General features: G+C 38.6%; 4 protein-coding genes across 6 annotated transcripts; 3 read left to right on the plus strand and 1 right to left on the minus strand.

The window, feature by feature from the left end:
- Nucleotides 1-207: 207 nt before the first annotated feature.
- Nucleotides 208-6644, minus strand: LOC122006456 (D-3-phosphoglycerate dehydrogenase 3, chloroplastic-like). Its single transcript, XM_042561964.1, has 5 exons — nt 5963-6644; nt 2010-2386; nt 1598-1708; nt 1241-1336; nt 208-1157 (listed from the first exon to the last, which is right to left on the minus strand). Exons 1-5 carry the CDS (start codon nt 6567-6569, stop codon nt 486-488), a joined length of 1863 nt encoding a protein of 620 aa, XP_042417898.1. The 5' UTR covers nt 6570-6644; the 3' UTR covers nt 208-485.
- A 443-nt stretch (nt 6645-7087) lies between these two features.
- On the plus strand, nt 7088-12317 carry LOC122006458 (kinesin-like protein KIN-1). 3 transcript variants are annotated; one of them, XM_042561970.1, is made up of 18 exons: nt 7088-7367; nt 7479-7620; nt 8068-8226; nt 8301-8403; nt 8551-8594; nt 9689-9718; nt 9832-9954; nt 10044-10069; nt 10223-10304; nt 10385-10426; nt 10496-10529; nt 10655-10730; nt 10995-11143; nt 11249-11310; nt 11374-11465; nt 11532-11709; nt 11789-11968; nt 12041-12317. In XM_042561970.1, the coding sequence occupies exons 3-18, from the start codon at nt 8113-8115 to the stop codon at nt 12179-12181; spliced, it is 1476 nt and encodes a 491-aa protein (XP_042417904.1). In that variant the 5' UTR covers nt 7088-7367; nt 7479-7620; nt 8068-8112; the 3' UTR covers nt 12182-12317. The 3 variants fall into 3 exon arrangements, with proteins under 3 accessions (XP_042417904.1, XP_042417905.1, XP_042417906.1); XM_042561971.1 differs by lacking the exon at nt 7479-7620; XM_042561972.1 differs by lacking the exons at nt 9689-9718; nt 9832-9954 and having other exon boundaries at nt 7479-8226.
- A 245-nt stretch (nt 12318-12562) lies between these two features.
- Nucleotides 12563-18272, plus strand: LOC122006460 ((DL)-glycerol-3-phosphatase 2-like). Its single transcript, XM_042561974.1, has 6 exons — nt 12563-12839; nt 12922-13146; nt 17130-17190; nt 17360-17507; nt 17586-17665; nt 17735-18272. Exons 1-6 carry the CDS (start codon nt 12578-12580, stop codon nt 17856-17858), a joined length of 900 nt encoding a protein of 299 aa, XP_042417908.1. The 5' UTR covers nt 12563-12577; the 3' UTR covers nt 17859-18272.
- Nucleotides 18273-21943: 3671 nt separating this feature from the next.
- On the plus strand, nt 21944-22656 carry LOC122006461 (transcription factor bHLH146-like). The gene has a single exon (XM_042561975.1). It carries the CDS (start codon nt 21944-21946, stop codon nt 22505-22507), a length of 564 nt encoding a protein of 187 aa, XP_042417909.1. The 3' UTR covers nt 22508-22656.
- The last annotated feature ends 1609 nt before the right edge of the window (nt 22657-24265 follow it).

A 24265-nucleotide genomic window follows, 5' to 3' on the forward strand; every position in this document is an offset into this window, starting at 1 on the left:
ATTGAGCCATTCATTAGGAATACCTTTGCCCTCCTAAAGGCCTTTGATTGAAGAATTTTGGTTGTCATGCTCGAAGAGCACTTGAGAGTTAGTATTGAAAACAAATACTCAGGCGAAGAGAGCACATCTGTGTGTGTAGACTCGTTGATCCAGTTCTCACTCTAAAATGGAAGGCACAGCTCAGTTTTTGCTGGCGACACCTGCACAGATCAAGCAATACAAATCATGCAATATAACCTGGAGGATTACAGCAGATGCATCCAAAAATTAGGTCAGGAGATTCTGAAAGATATTGTATAAACTAACTAATGTTGGGAAACTCCACATGCATGAAAAATGCAAGGCACATCGAACAGGCAATCACAGTGGCAACTCCACCAAAGCAGCGTCAATGATCCTCCAAATAGCTTTCTTGTTGGGTGGATCAGCACCTTATGACAATACTTTGCTCAAATGAAAAATGCTAAAGCAGAATGACAATTATCCTATAGCTTCAGGAAGACAAATTCTTCGATAGTTGGAGTTTCTCCGATTTTCTTCAGAGTTTCCTTGTTGGGTTCCTCATCAACACCAATGGCCATTATAGCCTGTTTCCTTGGGGCAGTTCTACCCACACTCATAAAGCTAATATTTATGTTCTGTTCCCCCAGAATTCTTCCCACCCGACCAATATTACCAGGCAGATCGACGTTCCTACACAGTATGACATTCCCTTCGAGGCTCACGTCCACGCTGAAAGAGCCAACAAGGGTGAGGCGAGGTATGCCATCCTTCACTCTTCCTTCTACTGTTATATCACCAGCATCAGATAAGGCACTGGCAAACTTGGACTCGACGTTAGATAGGTGGATCTGAATTGAGTCTAGAGGAATCTCAGGAGAGCTGTCACGGAAAATCCTCTCTTCACTGATGCGAAGACCTCTCTGCTTGGCTGTATAATCTGCGTTAACAATGTTGACAAACACACTAGATATAGGTTCGATGATCCCTTTAGTGATCATAGCACGAAGAACCCTTGTGTCCAAGTCATCGGGATCTCGAGCAGATGTGTAGACAACTTTAACACCCTTAATACCGCTTCCCCCAGCGACTAATTGAACAGCTAACCTACCAAGTTTCTCAGCCAAAATAACATAAGGGGCTAGCTCAGAAAGGACCTGCCACAGCAAAATTTTATCAGGTTTTCCGATGATGTAAAATGGAAAAAGAAAAATTATGGGGACATATTATAAATAATCACCTGAGCAGGAACCATTGGAGCATTCACAGCAGTGGCAGCAAGTTCACCTTTCAATGCTCCAATAACAGCCTCTGCTATTTCTACAGCTACACCTTCCTAGGAATAGTGACCACATAGATGATCATGGCCATAAGTTAGAAGACAGATATTTGTAAAATATCAAGTAAAATAGTCTACTGTACTTCTTATGGATCTTTGCTACTTGTATCCATAAATAGCCAATAGAGAAACAGGTAAACTTGTGAAAAGGAGCTTATACAAGATGCTTCTGCTACAAATATAGGCTTGAAAACACACTTCGGAGAGTGAAGGTTGCTTTTAACCAATAAATTTGAGCTCAAGTATTAAAACACATACCTGGGCTTCCACAGTGCTTGCTCCAAGATGAGGAGTGGCAATAACATTTTCATGTAACACCAGCTTGCTGTCTTTTGGAGGAGGCTCGATGGTGAATACGTCAAGTGCAGCCTGTTTCAGTTACAAGTGGCAAAAGTCCAACAGAAATTTCAATAACCCATTAGAGGAGTCTGAAGATATAAAGTAATTAATAGACATGTAGTAGAGATAGTTTGATCCACCAAACATTCCACCTCCATAAATGAATTAGTTTAATGTTATCATCACAAATCTAAGCAGCAAATGCATCAAACTAAAGCTACAGCTTGATTGATTTGGCTTTCAGTATCTGGTAATTAAGTGATATATTGTAATTTGGCATAAAACTAAAAGGACATAAATTGGAAGGTGAGAGATGTCAGCAGAAGCTTACCTGAGCAACTGTACCATTATCAAGCGCTCGGAACAAGGCATCTTCATCAATAACCCCACCTCTGGCAACATTAATTATCCTTACTCCTTTTTTAATCTTTGCAAATGTTTCATCATTGAATATCTTTGCAGTTGTTGGAGTTAGTGGCATGTGAAGTGATATGAAATCAGCAGTAGAGATGGCTTCATCGAATGATACAAGTTCCACTCCAATAGCACGGGCTCTATCAGCAGGTGCATAAGGATCATGAGCAATCACTTGCATCCCAAGTCCTTTTGCTCGTCTGGCAACTTCTGAACCAACTTTTCCAAATCCCATCACCGCCAGTGTCTTCCCTACCAGAGAGACACCAACATATTTGTTGCGCTGCCATTTGCCTGTATATGACAAACATGGCCACATAGCAAACTTGTAAATCATACTACATATTGTAAACTCACATTGCTAGTGTAAATGCAACAAAAGGTAATAAAATCAATAGATGAATACATAACACCATATATGCATAGGAGCATTAAACAAGATTCAGCATTTCAGCTTAACAAGTTGCATAACACACCAACTTTTAGAAGCCTTCAAATGTGTGTGAGAATCTAATATAATAAAAATCATGTTGGTTTTAAATTATTACCTGTCATTTCTAATTCCTTAAGGAATTTATGAGATAGTTGACCCCAACTACCACCCTAATTCAAATGTCCGTTGTATATAGACTTTTATCTTGTTTCAATCTATTTGATGGCTCAATTTTTTTAATCTTGCAGCAAGCTACATCATTTCATGCATAATACCTTGACTATGCATCTTATCCTCATCAGCTAGTCAACTAACTTGTTGAGTAAGATGCATAGGCAACAAGAGTATCGGACCCTATTCGAAACTGCAGTGATCATGGATTGAAATACCGTAGTAACATCATTTCATGCATCATACCTTGACTATGCATCTTACCCTCATTAGCTAGCCAACTAACTTGTTGAGTAAGATGCATAGGCAACAAGAGTATCGGTACCTATTTGAAACTGCAATGATCATGGATTGAAATACTGTTCAGTGCCGCCCGATATGGATGATTTTTACCGTTCAGGGAACCGAAACTGGCACCCTATGCGCTGCAGTTTCGAATGCGCGTCGTGAGCTGAATGAGTCGTCGGACGCTTCCAGACGCCTCCGGTGCCACTGGAGGCATTGCGGGGCGCCTGAAGCATGGTAGGCGCCAGAGGCGTTGTGATGCGACGCTTCTGGCGCCGCCAAAGGCGTCGCCGGACGCCTCTGGCGCTGCCGGAGGGGTACGGGGCACCGGAGATGTTGCGTGCGTGCGATCGCGGGCGTGCGTGCAAAATTTGTAATTTAAATAATTCAAATATTTTCCACTTAGGTGTGATATTTTGAAGAGGCTTTCATAAACCCTAATTAAATTATCTCAATAAAATATGAAAAATATATTTCAAATTTTAAAAAATTGATAAATTTTATTAAATGATAATTTGAAATTGTTTTTACTGTTTTAAATTTTATTTAAAATTTCTAAAATAAATTTATAAAAATTCTAATAAATTAAATTTATATTCTGATATTTTTTACACTGTTTTAATATTTAATTTTTATTTTAATATATTTTTATTATTTTAAATATATATTGTTTAAATAAATAAATAATTTATATAATTATTATATATAAAATAATATCTTTGTATTAATTTATATAATTATTATTATATAAAATAGCATCTTTGTATTAATTTATATAATTATGATTATTTAATCTAGGCATTGGAGAACTATAGAGGTTACTTAAGTAAAATGTTATTTCTATTTGATTCACGCTACTCCTTTTAATATTAGCAAGATAACATATTATGATATATTAATTTTAATTCAAATTATTGATAGATCAATTTTTTTTAGAAAACTATATTTAATTATTTTTCTAACAATATTAAGTTGTTTAATAATAGAGAACATATAAATTCAATATACAACTTATTTTTAAATTATACACAATTAATATATTTATCTAGTAATTACTATATTTAAATAAAAAAAATATTGAAACTGTATCGGCACGGCACGATACGATACCGAAACCGTATCGTTCCGGTCCAAGACCGGAATCTCAGGTCAAAATTTTAAACCTTGGCAGTGATAGTTCCAAGAGATAAATCATAAATGAGAGAAGCACACAATAGTCTGGTCTCCAAGGGAGGTAAATCATAAATGAGATTGATAATCAGAGAAGGAATCACAATCTGTATGGGAAAAGGCATTCCAAATTGAATATTTAAATACTGATTACAATTGTCCTTTGAACAGGAGTTACACAACTAATGCAGACTAAAGATTAAGATAAATCTGAATTCTTGGAAGTTAAAGATGAATTAATTCATGATGACCAGCAAAATTCACCAGAGAAGTAATTGCCCTTTAAACTGGGGGTAAAAAACTCGTCTAAATTTCCACCCCACTTGACCTGTACTCACAAAAGTAGCTATTGGGTTGTAGATTCACAAATATTTATGGAGCACCACATTTCCATTCAATTAGATTTAAAAAAAAGACAAGAAAGGTAATTTTGGGTACAAGTTTTAAAAAGTATAAGCAAACAATACGTTCATACGAGAAATCTGAAGGGACATATGCAATCTGTATTAAAATATTTACAAATGTAAGTATCTCGGTTTGGTTTTGATGTGATCAACCGAGTCAAGTTAGGTCATGTTGTGTTTGATCCTTGTGTCTAAGTGTGCAGAAACTTAGGAACACAAGAAGTCAAGCGAAAGATGCAGCAGACGAGAAAGATGGTATGAGAAACGAGTCGACGGGCTCGGTGTGTCTGAGGGACGAGAAGCTACAGAAGAGTACACCAACGGACGAGAAAGATCTGCGCGGCACTTCCGAGGGACAAGAAGTCGAAGCGGAAGACTGCTCGAGGAGAAGATTAGAGTTAGGTTCGAGTGAGCTCAACTCTGGATAACCGAAGCATCACCCACGCGAAGAAGATCAGCTTGGAAGCCGATCTGCCTTGTGGAAGGCGCCTCCAACAAGGTCGGAGGCACCCTCGTGCCTTTGTGTGGAAGGTGCCTCCAACCTTGTTGGAGGCACCCTCAAGCTTGTTGGAGACGCCTTCAATAGCCGTTCGGCTGCCGTTGGAAGAACATAAAACTTTATCTTCAACGGATAAAGTTTATCTTCTTGGAGGTGCCTCTGAGCGGCGAAAAGCAATGGCTAGTTCATCCCAGGAGGCTATAAAAAGTCCCTTGACGCTAGAAAATGAACAACAACTTTTGTATTAACTTTCCTAATCTTTTCTAAGCTGTCAACATGTGTAAAAAGCTTCTCTAGCTTCAACGAAGTAGTTTTTAGTAAGCTTTTCAACACATTGGATTAACAACCATCTAATTTGTAACCAAATAAACTTTGGCCTTTTTACCTATTCTTTTTAAGTTGTTTCTTTAATGTTAATTGTTTATATTTGCTTAATCTAATTGTGCATCCTTGCTAAGCAAAAACAAGAGATTTTTTCTAACTTGAAGGGCTATTCATCCCCTTCTAGCCGGCCTACTAGGACCTACAATAACAACTAAAGATATTTTACCACTTGAAAATTTTAAGTTAGCATTTACAAGTAACAAACTATTAAAGAAAGTAGCTTAGGTTTTGAGTCAATTTGATTGTATAAATTTGTTTATATGGATCTGATAAGATCTTTAACTGCTTCTATAATCTGCATATGTCATATCCCCTTCAAAATCAGCCAAGATCTTTTTAAAACCATGATTTGGTACTTTGAGAGCATGAAAATTCATAATTCATAATGCAAACAAGCAATTATGAAATACGGATATAAAGAATTTTTTTTTATCCACCCATATAGTAATAATGATCATTCTCGTTTCCTTACTTGCAGATCTAAACAAAATGCAGGTAACGAACAACGAAGTTGGCTCACTTACCAGCTTTCATCGAGGCGTCAGCCTGAGCGACGTTTCTTGCCATTGCAGTAAGAAGCGCTATCCCATGCTCAGCTGCTGCGACTGTGTTTGCGGTCGGCGCATTGACAACGAGGCACCCGCTCTCCGTGGCAGCTTGAAGATCCACATTGTCGATGCCCACCCCGGCCCTGCCGACCACTTTGAGCCGCCCCTTGGAGGCCTCGAACACTTCCCGCGTCACCTTCGTCCCGCTTCGCACGATCAGCGCGTCGCAGAGAGAGATCTTGACGCAGAGTTCCTCGGGCGAGAGGTTGTACGAGCAATCCACGTTGGCGAAGTCCCGTAGCAGAGCCAGCCCGGCCTCCCCAAGCTTCTCGGCCACCAGAATAGTGGGCCTCGCTGCGGCCTCGATGCGAACTCCCCTTCCCGCACTTCGGATCCTTAGCGCGGGGATCGTCGGATGCGCGGGGTCGGCGAGGCGGATGCCGAGGAAGGAGGGTTGAAAGCCGGAGGACCGGAAGGAGACACACGACGCAGAGGAGGAAGCGGAGAGGGGAAGGAGGGCGGAGAAATCCGGCGATGTGGCGGAGGGGCGGAGGAGGGATTTGATAGCGGCGGCGGCGGCCATAGCGGCGAATGCTTCGGGAAAAGGGAAGGAAGGCTGAAATGACCCAAAGTGACCTTTTGGGTCTCTGAGTAGGGTTTAAATAAGGATTCTGTGATATGTTTATTTAGGCGGAAGGAGTCCATTTTTCGTTGACTAGCAGGGTTCCAAGTCTCGTCATCCTCCTTTCTCGACGTTGGATCCGCTCTCCCACTCGCCGTTCGCACTGCTCCGTTCTTCCAGGTTCTGATATGTAGCACCTCGCCTCACGCCGAATCGTCCCCTGCAACGCTGCCAGCGACTCCAGCCTGAAGGGCCAACGATAGCGCCCGCCGCCGACGTTCGTCCTCCCAAGCCTTCCCATGGTCCACGCGCCTGATCATTGGAGCCGATGGCTTCTCCTTAGGGGCATCGACATGGACGCAATCACTCAGATCGAACCTCCAAGGGAAGCTCCGCCCTTTGTTCGACATATTGCCGGCCCCGGACGCCTCCTCCCTTTTCCCGACATGTAAACGCAGCAGCAGAAGAGCTGTTGTCCACGCAATTATTGATTATATCTGTTTCTTTCCTTTTTAAGAAACAGAGTCTTGGAAACGTTTCGCGCGGAAAAAAACACTTGCTATAGTGTACCCTCGGAGAAACTTATTCGAGTTCCCAACCCTCGAGAGCCCGACCGATGTCGTCTCTCCGCTGCCGCGTTCTTCGACGTTGAGAGTTCCCGATCCTCGAGAACCTACCGACGCCGTCTATCCGACCGCGCGTTCTTCACTGTGGAGCAGCAGTTCTTCGCTAGTGCGTTCCTCTCGGCGGACGCAGTAGGTAAAAAACTATTCTCTTCTCGAGCACACCGATCTCTATTTTTCCCGACCCGTCTTTCCTCTCGACGCCAACTCGATTGATTGATCGACACTTTGTAACACCGATCTGCAGAATCCATTGCGCGCAGCTTATTCCGGAAGCACGACAAGAAGTATCTTGATGCGAACGATCTTAACTTGGGCTCTAAGAAGTCTCTGTGCTCCTTGGTTTTCCAGTAGAGGCATCCTTTCATAGTGCATTGGACCTACTTTCCGTATGGATTACAGGGATGCATGATGATGGATTGGGACATGCTTGTTTTCATTGAGATAGAAATTTATTAAATAGCATTTTATTCACAATTAAATGGCTCATTGGACCTACTACATGAGCCATTTTGAGATATCAAGATGGGTGTTCAAAAGAATTGATAGAGCTCAATAGGCTTGTCCTGGTCGCATGAATGGCTACTGTCTGACAGTCGCAATTTTTAACCTATAGGCACCGCCCCTATTTGGATTTTACCATTCACTTGTTTGGATGTTGTCTCTTTGAGCTTAACTTTTCGAGCGTTTCAAGATTTTATTTAGCTTATGTTTAACCTTTTTTGCATTTATTTGTATGCACTTCTTTCAGTTAAAACATGGGTCTTTTTTTCCATTAAAAGCTTTAGGATCTATGCAAGCCTCCAGCTTAAAAAATTCTTTGCATCTTATTGCAGGCTGGTCCTAAATTTGAATGCTTTTATCTCACTAAATTGGAAAGGATGGCCAACATAACAGTTTGTGTGAGGTTTAGACCTTTGATTTCAAGTGAGAAAAAACTGCATGGTGAATCTACATGCATTCAGGCCTTGGATGCGCAGTCTTTTGCATTCCAGGTTCTATTCCTGATTGTTAAAGCTTTTCCTCATTGGATAATAATTGGTGTGATCATACATGGCTTTGCTTGTAGGATGAGAAGGGAGAAGATGCCATCTTTTGCTTTGACAAGGCATTTTATCAAGATTCTGACCAAGTAGAAGTCTATGACTTCCTTGCAATGCCGATAATTGAAGGTGGACGCACATGAAAAAAGAATTATCATCTGATTGTGTTTTCTTCAGGATACTTTGCGTTAGAAATGATAGTCTATTTCTTCTTTCTTCCCGAAGATCATGTCTAGTTTTACATCTTCGAAACAGATTAATTGTCTCTTTATGTAGGTGCCTTAAATGGAATAAATGGTACGATTCTCATTTATGGCCAGGTAAGCCGTGATTTTACTACCTCTGTGTGTCTTTTACCAGTTTACTGTTCTGCAGAGCTTATTGTGCATGTGCCGTGTTAATGGGACCAAAAATTTATTTAATTAATGATTTTGAATCTTCTCTCAACACTCAACAGTATCAAGAAGTACTACTAAAGGAAAATATATTGATAAAATAACATAAGTGTAAAATCATATATTTGCCTATTGCCAATGCTTTTTTGTTTCAAGTCTTGGATGTTAAAATGTGTGCTCAAAGAAACTTAGGTCAAAGAATTCTTGATATTGTTTGAGGCGATCCTAGATGTTTAGACTGACAATAGTTTGTTACATAAGGAAATAGACAAGAAAATGTAAAATTCGTGTCCTTTTCTATCTCCAGTTGCTTTCAAGGTTATGATCTTAATAATTAACATTGCTCTTAGATAGTGACATAGGAAAATCCAAAGCTATCAAGTGGATCCTTGGATCAAAAGACTTTTTAGTTAGAAACCAGGCAAGGATTATAGAGCCCTCATAATTTTTGACCTCTTTGCTATTTTCTTGTGTTACTATTCGTTGGTTTAGTTCATTTATCATTTGAGAGAGCTCATACTTATTGTATTCACCATATTTAATGTGCATGAAAGTCCACTTAGTTTTGACAGAATTGACTATCTTACTGTTGATGCATCAGGTGGTAGATTAGGTAAGAATAAAAAATTTAACACCATAGTTATACTTCTCTAGTTCAACTCCATGTCCTTATTACAGTTATTGATCTCCATGATCTCATGGCAAAATAGTATCAAGGGTTTGGAAATCACCATTCTGCATAGCATTACTCTTGCATAACCAAAGGCTATGCACGTCTATAACTTTGGTCACTCAAGGTGACCTTATCATTATTGTTCCCAGGCTCACCCCTTGTGTCCATTGAATAAAACCATGAAACCCCTTTTCTGTATATTTGCACAAATACTAATTATTGCAAAATTTGATGCTTGACATTTTGATTTATATTTTATTTTGCTTCTTCAAAATTCATGTATCTGATTCTTCATTAATTAACATGGAATTAATAATTTTTCAAATTGTTGACTTTGAATGGACAGACTGGGGCTGGAAAAACTTACAGCATGGAGGTTGAGAGCAAAATACCTTTTGACTACATACAACTTTTCATTTGATTGATGGAATAAATATGGTGTATGATATAATGATTACTAATACAAAATATATACGTTACATCTTAAAGGGCCCTAGTGTCTTAGATGAGGATCAAAAGAAAAAGGGTCTTCTTCCACGTGTTGTTGATGGGCTTTTTGAAGGCATGAAATCTTTTAGTGAATTGACAAAGTGGACAGTGAAATTAACAATGGTGTGAAAATTATTTGGTAGAATTTCAATATCATGTCTGGTCATGCATTACCAGTTCTTTTTGCTCATTCTTCTTATTTACTTTTTCAGGTGGAGATATATATGGATAAGATAAGGTCAGTGGCATCTAGAATAAGTTACCTGCTTGGTTTCCTAGTTTGATCTGATGATGTTTCTAGAATCAGCTTTTTGAAAATAAAGCTAATTTGCACTTATATGAACATGGCCTTTGAGGACTAAAATTCAGAATTCATGGTGTTATTTGTCAGAGATCTTTTTGATGTATCGAAAGACAACATTCAAATTAAGGAGAGCAAGTGCCAAGGAATATTTCTTTCTGGTGCAACTGAGGTCAGCTACATGTGCTGAAAATCTTCCAAATGATAGAGGTACTTCTTTGTTGACCTTCCTTTTCTTGTCTGTGTTTTCAGATGCTCATAACAAATGCTGTGGAAGCCCTTCGATGCCTACATGTAAGAGTACCTTTAGAAGTAACACAGTTCATCACCATTAACTGATTATCCTTTCATAAAATAATGCAGCGTGGAATATCCAATAGAGCTGTTGGCGAGACTCGTATTACTCTGTTGCATCCTTCAACTTTTAGAAATAGAAGCTTTTGGAGGACTTCTTTTCTGTTCTTTATCACGTTACTGCTTTATGTTTCTAGCTGTCATTTCTGCATCTTTCAACTTGCACAGAAATGAATGTGGCGAGTAGCAGGAGTCATTCTCTCTACATATTTTCTGTTCAACAGGAATCTGTAACAGATGGAAGGTAATTCATACCTGTTTATTATCTGTCACCAATGCATCTCCACTGAAAATAGATCTGTGCTTAAAAGGATGTATTCTAGTACTAGTCTCAAGAGTCAGAACCAACTTTCTTCTAAGTTCAACTTAATTTCTTGCACAAATTTGTAGCTTCTTCTATATTATGTTTCAAGAGTTCAGAAAACCTGACGTGAACATATAATGTTACATCCCAACTCATATTTCCACTCGAGCGCTGTTTCTACATGTAATGTAATTGTACTACCAGGTCAAAAATAGGGAAGACGGTTCTTGTGGACTTAGCTGGCTCAGAAAAAACTGAGAAAACAGGTGCTGTTGGAACACTACTTGAAGAGGCTAAGAGCATAAATAAGTCCCTTTCAGCATTAGGAAACGTTATCAATGCACTGACAACTGGTAAACAATGCTTCTTTCAACAAGCATGCAACATTAGATATGAAATGAGCCCATGGCTTTTGCTCTTTAGAATACATTGACTGCTAGACCTTTTTCTTCCAACAGGGAAAGTGAACCACATTCCGTATAGGGATTCTAGACTCACCCGGATCCTTCAAGATGCACTGGTTAGTTGTTTCATAATCAGGAAATCAAGTGCAATTGCAGTCATCTTTATCTCTATGCCGTAGGGTGGAAATTCCAGAACTGGATTGCTTTGCTGCTGTTCCCCTTGCTTGACAAATGCTTCGGAAAGCCTCTCCACATTTCGCTTTGGAGCTAGGCATGTCTGAGAATTTTTATATGCGACTTCTACAACAAGAAACCAAGTGCCATTCTTTTGCTGCAGGGCAAAGCTATTAAAATCTTCACCGAGAACCAACATTTTAGATGCAAAAGACGACAAGGAGCAGACTACAGATTCTCAAATTCAAGTGTACGAACATGCAGTAACAATATTAGACAAGATGGAGGAGATTACTACCTGTCAAACTCCAGTGTGTACATACGAAACACTATTGGAAAAGGTCATTTGTATAAGGAAATACTTATCAGTCTTAAGTATTTGTTGAAATCATTCTCATGTTTGTGAATTATCTTGTGCAGCTGAGGCAGAATCTCAGTGATGAAAATGTTGACATGTTGGAACGGTTGTTCAAGCAGGAGGGCCTCATTTTTGTTCCTCGGACTGTTGAAGAACTTGAAGCAGCAATTCAAGATGTAAGAGAAAAGACAATTTCAGCACTGCAACAAAAGATCGAAAAGTTCAGGGATGCGAATATTGAGGTAATGTTGGCCCAACCTTTTTGGAACTAATGGTTGCTCTATCTTATATATCTGTCCTTTTACTGTCTGCAGCTGAGGAGAGTGAATCATGCCCTCCAAGCTGAACTTGCAATTGCTCGGGAGGTTGCGCAAAAAGTGGCTGATCCAGTTGCAAACGCTCCTTGGTTCCACAAGATCATGAAATCTTTTGCTTCTTATGTCCCTTTCATTTAATTTCCTCTAAGGAGTGAAGCAAATTGGAAACCTTATGTTACTACATTTTTGATTGATACACAAACAACACTTCTTTAACAAACATTCTGGAAACTTTATTTGATCAAGGAATTGCAAAAATACCATTGTTTGAACATATTTGATTGTTACAATTCATGGTTTCATCATTCGGGTGAAGCTTTATTTGATCTAGGACTTGGTGTATAGGAATTAGTGTCCCATAGCAACAAATGTTTAGCTAAAATTATGTTCGAATTACGTATTTGTTAACCCGTTTGATGACTAGATGAGATGGAGATCGATTCGTGCTCGCATCGAGCTGGAGTCGATTTCAAATTGAGAGCTCGGCGGTCGAACTGAAATGAACCGACCGGACCGGTTCAATTGACCATTTAGATGAATCGGGGGTTTAATTGGGCCTCTGTCTTCTCGCTCTGCGGCGACCCTTCCTATTTCTGGTGTTTTCGTCGCGCCGTCGCCGGGCGCCACATCGCCCGCTCCTCCGGTGTCCGTCTCGGATCCTGCAGCTCTCTCGTCGAAGGTCGCGCTCACACAGGAGGAGATCTGGCCATGGCGAACTCGCACCTCGCGGCTGCTCTCCCACGCGTTCGGGTCCCCATCACCCACGTTATCTTCGACATGGATGGCCTCCTCCTCGGTGTGATCTCGCTATCCCTTGTTTATTTTCCCCCGATTTTCGCTCGGTTTTGTTGCATCGGCGTTAACTGTGCCATGGGCAGACACGGAGCCGTTCTACACGGTGGTTCAGGAGAAGATCCTGGCAAGGTTCGGAAAGACCTTCGACTGGTCGCTCAAGGCGAAGATGATGGGGAGGAAGGCCACCGAGTCCGCCCAAATCTTTGTCAAGGAATGTGGCCTCGAAGGCCTCCTCACCCCCGAGGGATTCCTTGAAGAGAGAGAAGGAATGCTGCAGGACCTCTTCCCGTCGTGCCAGCTCTTGCCCGGTGAGTAGCGCAAACGATCCATGTGCAGATTCTGCTAATTATTTTGATTCAGATGGTCAAAGCGTGATGTAGTAGGAAAATACACGGTTTCCAATTGATTTGCAGTAGCTAATTAAATGCACCCAAAAAATTTGTGAAAAGAGGCGTTTGCATGGGAGAAATTGTTCCTTCAGAACCTTCAGTAATAAAAAAATAATCGGATTCAACGTTTATGCGCACCATCATCATAACCAATGATTATGACTGTTGGGTAGGGTGAAAATGTTCAAATGTCGCCTTAAGCATCGAAAGTTAGCTTGTTTTGATTTTTTGACATTCTTCCATCTCCCTGAGATGTTTGTATTAGAAATTTAACTTGTATAATATACAACTGTACCAAAATCAGGATATAAGAAGCCAATATAAGTTTGTATCCATTCAGTGGATAGTTGCTTATATATCCCTAAAATCACGAATTTGAAGGATCTGTGGTGCAGTAGCTTGGAAATATTGACATCTTTTACAATATTTGACTATTTGTCATCCTTGTGTAAAGTTATCAAGTACCATCAAGTGGATTAAATTCTTCCTCATGACCAAGAGTAAGCATTAGATGAATGCCTAGACCTTGAAATTTTGTTGGTTCTTTCATAATTATATAATATAAAACACTTTGAAATATATTGGCTAGATTAACATTGGCCCTCTTGCAAACAATCATTAGGTTATTCGTTCGATTTACACACATTATCATTTAGCTTAAGGTTTGAATGAAAGTTCCATATAACAGTATTACAAATGAAACAGATAGCAAGAGAGCCTACCTGTGTATGGTTTTTTCATCTTGAACTAATTAGGTTTTAGTGTTTTAGCGAACTATCATTGATTGTTGACAGTTAAGAACCAAGATTCTAAAATTCGCTAGGTGTTAGTTGGACGCCAGACCAATGCCTAGCGCCTAGGCTGCTTAGGCGGGGACTAGCCACCGCTAGGCGGATTCCACGGTATCAACATAAATTATGTAATAAATCGTATTTTATAACTCCAACACAATAATATCAAATTTAAAATGAGTTCAAAATTACATAATTAATAAAAAAAAAAAAGGCAGTTCGGTGCACGAAGCTCTCGTTATGCGGGGTCCCGGGGAATGATCCATTGTACGCAGTCTTACCCTGCTTTTTTTGCAAGAAGCTGTTTCCAGGATTCGAATCTGTGACCTTTTGGTCACAACGCAACAACTTTACCGTTGCGCCAAGGCTCCCCTTCTTCCCGGGGAAGGATCCACTATCATAATTAATAAAATATCATAAATTTATTCTACTTCTCCAAAATTTTTAACAACTTGTTTTTCATCGAACACAAACTCAATATCATCATTGTGATCCTCCCCTTCTTTTTCAGATGCAAAATCATCCTCGTAAAGTTCTCTCACTCTAGCTTCTTCGAGGTTGAATGATGAAATGACATTTCCAAAGGATGAAGCTTTGGCCAACCTTCAATTCAATCGCTTCCAAGTCGCTCAGTTGAGGAAAATCAGACAATAAATTTTTCTTCAAATCAATTTCTCCAGTCTTTTAACTCTTTGATTTCTCATAAATTTGGGCTTCTTCATTTGCTCTAATTTCTCCAGCTCTGGTTACTCAGTAGAATGAAGATGAAGTTTGGTGCTAATCGCTAGGGTAAACCAACAAATCAATTTTCTTGTTGGACTAAAGTTTAGGGCTCATAAAACTTAAGCCCAATACAAAATAAAAGGTTACATTTCTATTTTTTTTAATTGAGCTTTAAATTTGAAAACCCAAACTAAAAACAATCATGAAACCATGCACTATTTCTGCCGTGCCTAGACGATTCGTTCGATTTGTCGGCGCCTAGGGCTGCCTAATCCCACCTAGGTGCCAAGGCCGCCTAGGTTGGCCGATTAGAATGTTTTCGGTGCGGCTGGCTAGCGCCTAGGCGGCTGCCTAGGCCGATTTTTAGAAAACTGTTTAGAACAAAGTGTAATGCATTTGGATAAGTTGATAATTGCAATTCAGCCCCCTCTAGAAAGAGTCTACTTGATGTGGTTACCTTCTTCTGTATTGTGTATTCCTTGGTGTCCTATTCAGCTTGACATGGCTGTACCTAGAGATTTGGAATAGCATTTTTCTTGTTTTATGTTTGTTAGGTTGAACAGGTTGATTGTATGTGGACTTATACAAATCAATATTGATTTAAAAAAAAAAACAAAAACCTCAAGAATTACTAGGCAAAGCCATGTGTACTTTGATGATGATTCATCAGAATACATAGATTTGTTTTGTGTATTAGTGAAATTAACCATTTCTAGAAAGTTAGCATTGTAATTAACTCTTTGTCCAAAGTTGTAAAACTGTTACACATCGTAGATTTTAGCAAAGAACACATTTAAAAAGTTATTGTAATTGAGGTGAGATGCATATGAATGGCCAATAGAGAATGACAAAATTGGAACTCCAGATATTTCAGTTGGGCTGGTTGAATCTCTTGGGATCATTGGTGTCCTATTCAGCTTGACATGGCTGTACCTAGAGATTTGGAATAGCATTTTTCTTGTTTTATGTTTGTTAGGTTGAGCAGGTTGATTGTATGTGGACTTATACAAATCAATATTGATTTAAAAAAAAAAACAAAAGCCTCAAGAATTACTAGGCAAAGCCATGTGTACTTTGATGATGATTCATTGGAATACATAGATTTGTTTTGTGTATTAGTCAAATTAACCATTTCTAGAACGTTAGCATTGTAATTAACTCTTTGTCCAAAGTTGTAAAAACTGTTACACATCGTAGATTTTAGCAAAGAACACATTTAAAAAGTTATTGTAATTGAGGTGAGATGCACATCGTGATACTTGAGATGCATATGAATGGCCAATAGAGAATGACAAAATTGGGACTCCAGATATTTCAGTTGGACTGGTTGAATCTCTTGGGATCATTGTGTGAGCCTGTGTGAGGGATGAGAGTCCTTTGCCAAAAATAATCAAAAGAAATTTAGTCTTCATTGTTTTTTCATGGTATTTTACATTAAGAAAAATATTTTCTTGAACTATAAGTTTGCTTGAAAAAAATATTGTTGTGTGATCTGGTGGTCACAGATTCGAGTCGCGGAAACGATCTCTTGCAATGCAGGATAAGACTAAGTATAATTGATCATTTCCCAGCACCCTTTTGTTATATGTTTGCTTGAAAAAGTATCCCTCTCATCAAAGTTGCTTACTGTACTACAATTGAAAATCTAGAAAATAATTCCTTTGAGTGTGCTTCTAAATATATTTGAAGTTTTCAAATATTGACCTATGCCACTGGTTCTTTCTTATGAGCATCTAACGTGGATAGATCTAGGTGTTTGCTTATTTTTAAAAGTTTTTACATGTCAGTAGTGGTACTGGTATCAATGTCAGATGTCTGAAAGGCATATAGGAGTGGAGGGGTAGTTGAAGAATCCAAGTATTTACAGATATGACTTTAAACAAAGCTTCAATTCCAGAAAACAATACACATAGCTTGCTTATAGCATTTTGCAATGAACTGCTGGTCGATTTCCTTTTTCATTTCGTGAGTAGTGATGGTAGTGTTATATAGGTGCTTGTTGCTCATAGGATCACTCTTTTGAAATTCCTCCATAACCTCGTTTGTGTTGACGTTTATATAATAGCTTGATTTAAGTAGGACTTGAAGATTTTAATGCTTGTTCTAATTGAATTTTTCTAAGTAAGGTATATCCTAGAACTGTTCTTATTATTAGAGTTGAAAATTGATATCACTATTCCGACATTATCAACTTGCAAAAAATTTAAGTGGATTTTTGCATTCCATGGGTACAACACCTTTCTACCCTTGTGATTTAAGAGAATAACGGTGCCTAATTGTCTAAGACCTATTATTTCTTGATGCATATTTCTTCTTTATTACTCTTTATTGAACTTTCACCCTAATCTAGTTTTGCTAAAATATATTGCACAAATTCTTCTTAAACAGGTGTCAAACGTCTTGTGAATCATCTACATTCTAATGGAATACCTATGGGTGTTGCAACAGGGTAATCCTTGTTTGTTTCTTTTTTTAAATATCTAACTAATTTGGAATTTAAATGCATGGGACGCTTTGAAATGTGTCTTGATATCACATTGACCATCCTTTTCTCCACCTAAAATTTTTGGTATACTAGCCAAAAACGCCAGAATATTTAATAATTGGTGTCTTAGCAGATCTCACAAGCGGCACTTTGCACTGAAGACGCAAAATCATGGAGAAATATTCGCTTTGATGCACCATGTGGTCATGGGCGATGATCCAGAAGTAAAGAAAGGCAAACCATCTCCTGATATATTTCTTGCTGCTGCAAAGAGATTTGAGGTAATCCTCTGCCAAAGAGAAACAAGTTGGAACCATTAACGTTCCTAAGTTTGCTCATTGAATTTTATTTGTTACCAGGGAACGATCGACGACCCAAGTAAGATCCTAGTGTTTGAGGATGCACCAACAGGAGTAGCTGCAGCCAAAAATGCTGGGATGTAAGTGAATGCAAGGGCAACACTTGCTCCACTCGAAAACTTTCTTATCGTCTGTCACGATGCATGCAGGTCTGTGGTTATGGTACCAGATGCTCAGCTGGATGTTTCTCATCAAAGAGAAGCCGATCAGGTTCTTACTTCGCTCTCGGATTTCAATCCGTCAGAGTGGGGATTGCCACCATTTGAATGTTGAGTTCTTTGTTGACGTGCCTAATTCCTGCACTCGTGATTTTATTCACTATTGAGTTTTTTTCTTAGTTTCTTTAATAATCCACTTTTGGAATTGGATCAAATGTTTATCACATCTTTTTGATGAGATATTCGAATAAGTCACATCGTCTCATAATTTAACTTCTTCTCGTCCGGAATAAAGCATTGAAGTTACAATACAGTCTTGATACCTGATGTGCCATCAGCATGCAACACGTGGGTGTATTATCTTTCCATGATCATGTATGGATACAAGATCATTATTATGGACCATGCTGCTCTGAGTGCGGCCAAAGCCGTTTTGTCATCGTGTGTGTTTTCATCAACAAGAGTCTGGATTGATTCTGTTGAATTGTTAAACATCGGGTTCAATAAAGAGACGGATAGCATTTGTACTTATGCTCCTGTGATGTTTGATGGGAAATTTTTACAGGACCGGATCTGTCGTCTCAGATTTGGTATTATACATTTTTCTTATTTTCTTGTCATCTGTCGTCTCAGATTTGGATCTGAATTAGACAAGTGCTCATTATTTTTTTTTCAGTTTATGTGAATTAATTCTGGAGTAATCGGTAACAAATTTAAAACTCTGATTTTTGAAAATTAAGAAAATGTTAGTCTCTTGTGACAAAAGATGAATACGTTCGTCCTTAATCTGTTTCAAGATCAACATGAGGAAATGCTAATCTCTAGAGCATGGACAAGTGTTTATTGTTGGGCATAAAACTAATAATTTTACTTATTATAATATTTCCATAACCAAAAGATAAAATAAAATAAAAGCATTTCACTTTTTTGGCATACATGAAATGTAAACAAACAACAAAGTTAATGAATTCTTAATGGAGCCAAATAAAAACAGATGCCAATTAAATGATATACACACACTTTTTGTGAGGCATGAGTACAATAATTTGCTTTATTTCCATGTTCTTCCGATTCTATCCAAACTGTTTCACGTACAAGACAATACTCGCATGGTCCACCCTTTTTATGGGTTCACGTGGCTCCAATAGAACACAATTTCTTTTCTTTTCTTTTTTTTTTTGAAAAAGGAAAAAAGAAATTGTCAAATCATTTTCTTTATTAGTTTCTTAACAAAGTCTATGTGAGGAATACTGATAAGTTATGCATGATACTACAAAGTCATGTAGTTTATGATTCATGATTGCCATGCTACTTATAAAATTATGTATAATACATACAGTTGGTAAATAAATGTAAAGATGCCACAATCAAATGATTGCTGCATTCTTAAATTAATCTGTTCATCCAAATCATTTCTAAATTTCAGCAACAAACAAATTGGTGGGCTCTTAAGTCATGATCACTCAAACCGAATCTTGTTTGATTTGCGAAAGAAAACAAGACGAGATTAAAGACCTAATTCCTTTGCTCTTCGAGTTCAATAATTAAACAACATAAAAGATTTCCCCCCAAAACATTTCCTATCGTAATTATCAGTCATAACTGTAGTATTTTGGCCATAGTGGCATTTTGGCACATGCATATTGGTGTCCTTGTGCAAAAGTGAAAGGGCTCCATATCCAACTCTTTCTCATTATTGGAGTGGTTTGCTTTTGTTTTTATTTCTTTTAGTTTAGAGTTCTTGGAATTTAATTGCAAAATGATCAGCTGCATCTCCACTGACACTACTGCATTAATTAATCATGGAGAATTCAATGATTTTGGCACCCAACTCTTAGCTATAAATTGTGCTTGTATTTGTCTAAGTGCGTCCAAAGAAGCTCAGCTAAATGGGACACACAGCTTCAATGAATCCCATGTGCAACTTTGCTCTCCTCCAAACTCAATCAATGGCATGAAAACAAGAAGCTTAAAACACTCCAATTCTTCTCAAAAAAACTTTCACTAGTGCTCCACAGTAGCTCTTTGGCGTTTATGAGGAATTTGTATGCACTACTTTCAGTATTAGAGAGAAAGCATTCAAATAGTAAGGTTAATGAAATCTTAAAGGATATATATATTGCATATTTTTATGATGAATGATATATAGGTTTTCTTATATATATTGAGGCATGGTAGTGTTAACAACTTGGTAAGCATCTATATTGTGTAAATATCACTAAACATCATATCTGAATAATTAGCATTTGGTTGTTGATTGGAATAAGAATGAGATCTATAAGTCTAAAATTCAAGTAGTATGATTGTTGAACTTTAATTTGAGTCCCTACACAATTGAGTTGAGTTATTGATTAGAAGTGGTTAGGTCTCCCAAAGTGACATTTGAAAGAGTAATCTTATAGTAAGTAGAGAGAAAAATGGAGTCGTAGCTTTCATTGTGATTAGCGTGTGGGGCTTAGTCTTACATGAGACAGGCTAAGAGTAGAAGTGTTTTGTGCTTGCAAGGGACTTGATGAAACAATTTAAGAGAGGTAGAAAGACATGAGAGTTACCAATCAATGCGTGATGCCTAGTGGTTGAGCCTTGTTGCTTTTGGTGTGGTCGGTGTGAAGCCGCATATATAGAACAAGAAAGCACCTTGTAGTGACTAAGGAAAATCAAATGCGTGCAATGGGACCAACACAAGGTTTTCTATATTATTTAAGGTTATCCATAATCATCTTTTGTCCTTGTTTAGACTATTAGTGTACGGCTTGCATGATTAGCGACTATGACATTTTACTTTTTCTTGGATTTTTTTTTTAAATTTATATCCATCCAAAACAATTGGCCAATTGCCCGTTAGATGTGCTCGGTTGGGCAAGTCTACTTAGCCCATATGTTTTGCTTGTCCAACTCACTTAATCTAACTATTCGATCCACTTAGTTACTTCAACAAACATAATTAGATTGACTTGTTTGGTTAGTTGGATTCCATCTAGTGTGTTGATCTAGTCATTCCACTAATCGCTTCTTATCTACCCAAACCAACCAATTTGACTTTCTTATTCCATTTGACCCACCACCTAATGCATTTGACTTGCCAACTCTACGAGTCACATGATCATTTTGACTATGATGTCAATCCAACCTAATGCATTGCTCAACATGTCGAGTTTGATAGTTCTTTAAATTTTTGGACATCTATTTGGGATTTGGGATTCTAACATTTTAGGAGATACCGTTACATGCTAGTGACTCGCTCTAGCTTAGCTCTTTATCCATTGTTAGGTTCAAATGCTCATGTTATTAGGGACAATACTCATTTAGAGTAGTCATTCTACAAATTACATGGGACTTTCTACGAGGCCTGGAGGCAATACATTCCAATGAATAATAGTATATTTACCATCACAGGTCATGTAAAGTTAGGCTTCTCATACAAAATGAGGGAGGGCATACAACAAGTACACTCAGGATCCATGTTCATGAACTTAATGTCATAGTTTAACATCGACTAATAGGAAGCTGAACCATCTCCTTACCATTTTCAACTATGTGGATTGGTGGTTAAAATGTATGAATACAATTGCAAAATCCATGTACATTACATGTCTAAAGTGATGAGTTGTGATGAAGGAGATAGGTATAGGTGAGAGTGTGCAAGGGTACTCTGGTTGGACTCATCTGATGGTTGGCATTTATAGAGGCCATGGCACATGGAAGTTGAATGAGGGCTCCTCGTCTTCTCTGCCTGCATGTGCCACCATGTGCTGCCTCCAGCCATGTCAAGCCCTGACTGACTGAGGGTTTTGGCTGCCAAAACCCCTTGAGCACTTGGTCCTGCTGCATGCCCTGACCCCTTGGGCCCTTCTTTTACTTAATTGTGTCTTCTGTTGTTGATCAATGCATTTGCATGGGTGCCTCCAAACCTTTCCCTCTCCACCATTCAATTATTTTGCTTCTGTGCTGGCCTCCAGTTCAAGGACTGCTGCATTCAAATGAGCACTGTGAGCTGCCCTTCTCTTGCCCTATTTAGTAGTGCCATTTTCTCTCTTCTCTTCCGAGCAATTGGATTAAACTTCCCAAGCAGCAACAAGGTACGCCAGAACTTCCTTTCCATCTTCTCCTCCTATGCCTTCTAATTCATTTTGAGCCATCTTTATGATTTCTTCTCCAAAGTTTTTATGACTCGCATTATCAGGGAGTGACACCTTTCTTATGGAAGAGAAGCAGAGAAGCAAGAGGAAGAGGGCCTGTTCATCAGAACCAAATGCTGTAGTCCATGCAAGTTTTCTGTATAGATACATTGGCTATCTCCTCCCTGCTTTGGCCAAAGCCACTGGCAATGCTAGTTCTCGCCGCCAAATCGAAGACCAAAAGCTCAAAAGCACAGTTAGGTTTGAAGTCGACATGGCACTGGCTCTCTCTGCCAATGGCTTTAAGTGGAGCCGTGCCCTGAGGCACAAGCTTGAGCGTCGCAAAGTTGAGATCCCCTTGATCACTTCAGAGAGCCAGCAGCTTCCTATGTTTCTAGCCACCACAACGATTCCCAGGTCACTGGCATTTGTGAATCCAACAAGGCCAAAAAGTTTGAGCAGAAGAAGCTACATGAGCCTGATCAGAGTTGAGGATGAGTACAGCCAGCGTGTGAGAGCTCTGAGGAAGATTTTGCCAGGTGGGAGTGAGATGTGCCTCAGTGAGTTGCTATATGAAGTGAAGAGCTACATGGTTTACCTGCAACTGCAAGTTAACATTCTCAAATCTCTCGTAGAAGCCCACTGATGAGGATGGGAATTTGATTTCTGTAAGAAATAAATCATGTTAATAACCTCAAACATGCTTTGAACTAGCTTTGCAATCATAAGTTGGGGTTGGTGTAACAAGCCTCGCCTTTTATTCGTGTCATAACTCATAAGGTTGATGCTTCAAAAGACTCCATGTGTTTGTTCTGATAAAGCTTGATCTGGATATAGAACTCGACAATTTGGGAAAAACAAAAAGTTAGACCTTGTTGTATTAACATATGAATAAAATGCAATTATGAAGTATTCATGTGTTGAAAATTAACCTGGGCACTTAATAGAATTTTAAATGATGAGAGAAAAGCAAAAGCATATAAAAAATACCGTAGAAGTTACACCACTGCCAACTTATCCCCTTGAAAAATTCAACATTACATTGCACCTTGGTTATGGTATAGAAGAACTGAGATTCCAGGTTTGTGCCTGAAAAATATTGTCTATTACTTTCTTATCCATGATGCTTTCTTATCCAACTCACTTTTCCAGAGAAGAAAACAATTTCTGTTTTTTTTTCTCTGCACATTAAATCACAAAGAGACCAGTTTCAACTTTTGTGCACATTAAATCACAATCAAACAAGCAGATATCAGCTTATGAAGGCCTGATACCAATTTGGCACCTCCTTTCAAACATGGGGGTGCAATTCTTGATACATGATGCCATTTATATATATGCACATCATTCACCTTTAGTACATTGGTTTTACTGTAATTTATGTGAGGGAGTGGAGATAACATACTGACTAGAGCTGGCGTAAGCTCATTTGCATGCGTTTGATACTTCTTTCTTTGTTACAGTTGAGAGATACAGTAAGTAATATTATAATTGTTGAATAGTTCTATGCAAGTCGGCTGCAACATGAATTCACTTAATGAGGATCCATGGGATCACTACATGATGTCCGGTTCAACCAGGCTGATAGCCTCCACAACGGCCGCTTGCGCTTCTTGTTCTTGTGTGAGAGTTCCATCTCTGATCGCTTCACCAACTCCCACATGGTTTGCACGTCTTGATATCCACACATTTGAACATCATTATGCAGGTTAAGAATTCCGCTGGCTTCTGAAAGCACAAGAATAAATACTCTTACTGGTCCATTTTTCATTGGGAAAGAATGTGAAAATCACTCAAAGAATTGGAAAGTTACAACGAAGCGTAAAGAGAAAACATGAGACAGACAGAATAAACAAAAAGAGACAGGCCATGGAGGCATGGACTATTCTTCAAAAAGACAAAAAATCATCATGCACAGAAAGCGAATCACCCCTTGTTCAATCACTGTAACGTTGAGATTGCACAATATTCCACTAATGATGAGGATATTCCTAAAGTTTGTGCTTACTACTGACACATTTGTGAGATCAGACCTAGACATATAATTACCTAGAAACAAGATGACTTCCAATAAGTAAACATATTTATCCAAGGATACAAACTTTTGTTTCTACAAATATACTGAAGAAATAAATCTGACAAGTACCCTGAGTCTTTGTAATGTAAAAGAAAATTATGGTAGTAAGTGAAAAGGACATGGAATTTGCATTCGGCCATTCATTGGTTGAATTCTATGGACAAAATTGAAATGGGAATTCAACTATCTATCTCCTGGATTACCTAAGGTCAATCAAAGGAGCATGTTCTACGTTATCAGTGTGTTATTAAGTGTATCGAGGAAGAGAGGGGCTCAACAAGAGGGTTGTACCATGAAAAAAGGAAAGGGGGCCAACCTGGTATCCAA

Source organism: Zingiber officinale, chromosome 7B (genome assembly GCF_018446385.1).
Source record: "Zingiber officinale cultivar Zhangliang chromosome 7B, Zo_v1.1, whole genome shotgun sequence".
Taxonomy (NCBI): Eukaryota; Viridiplantae; Streptophyta; class Magnoliopsida; order Zingiberales; family Zingiberaceae; genus Zingiber; species Zingiber officinale.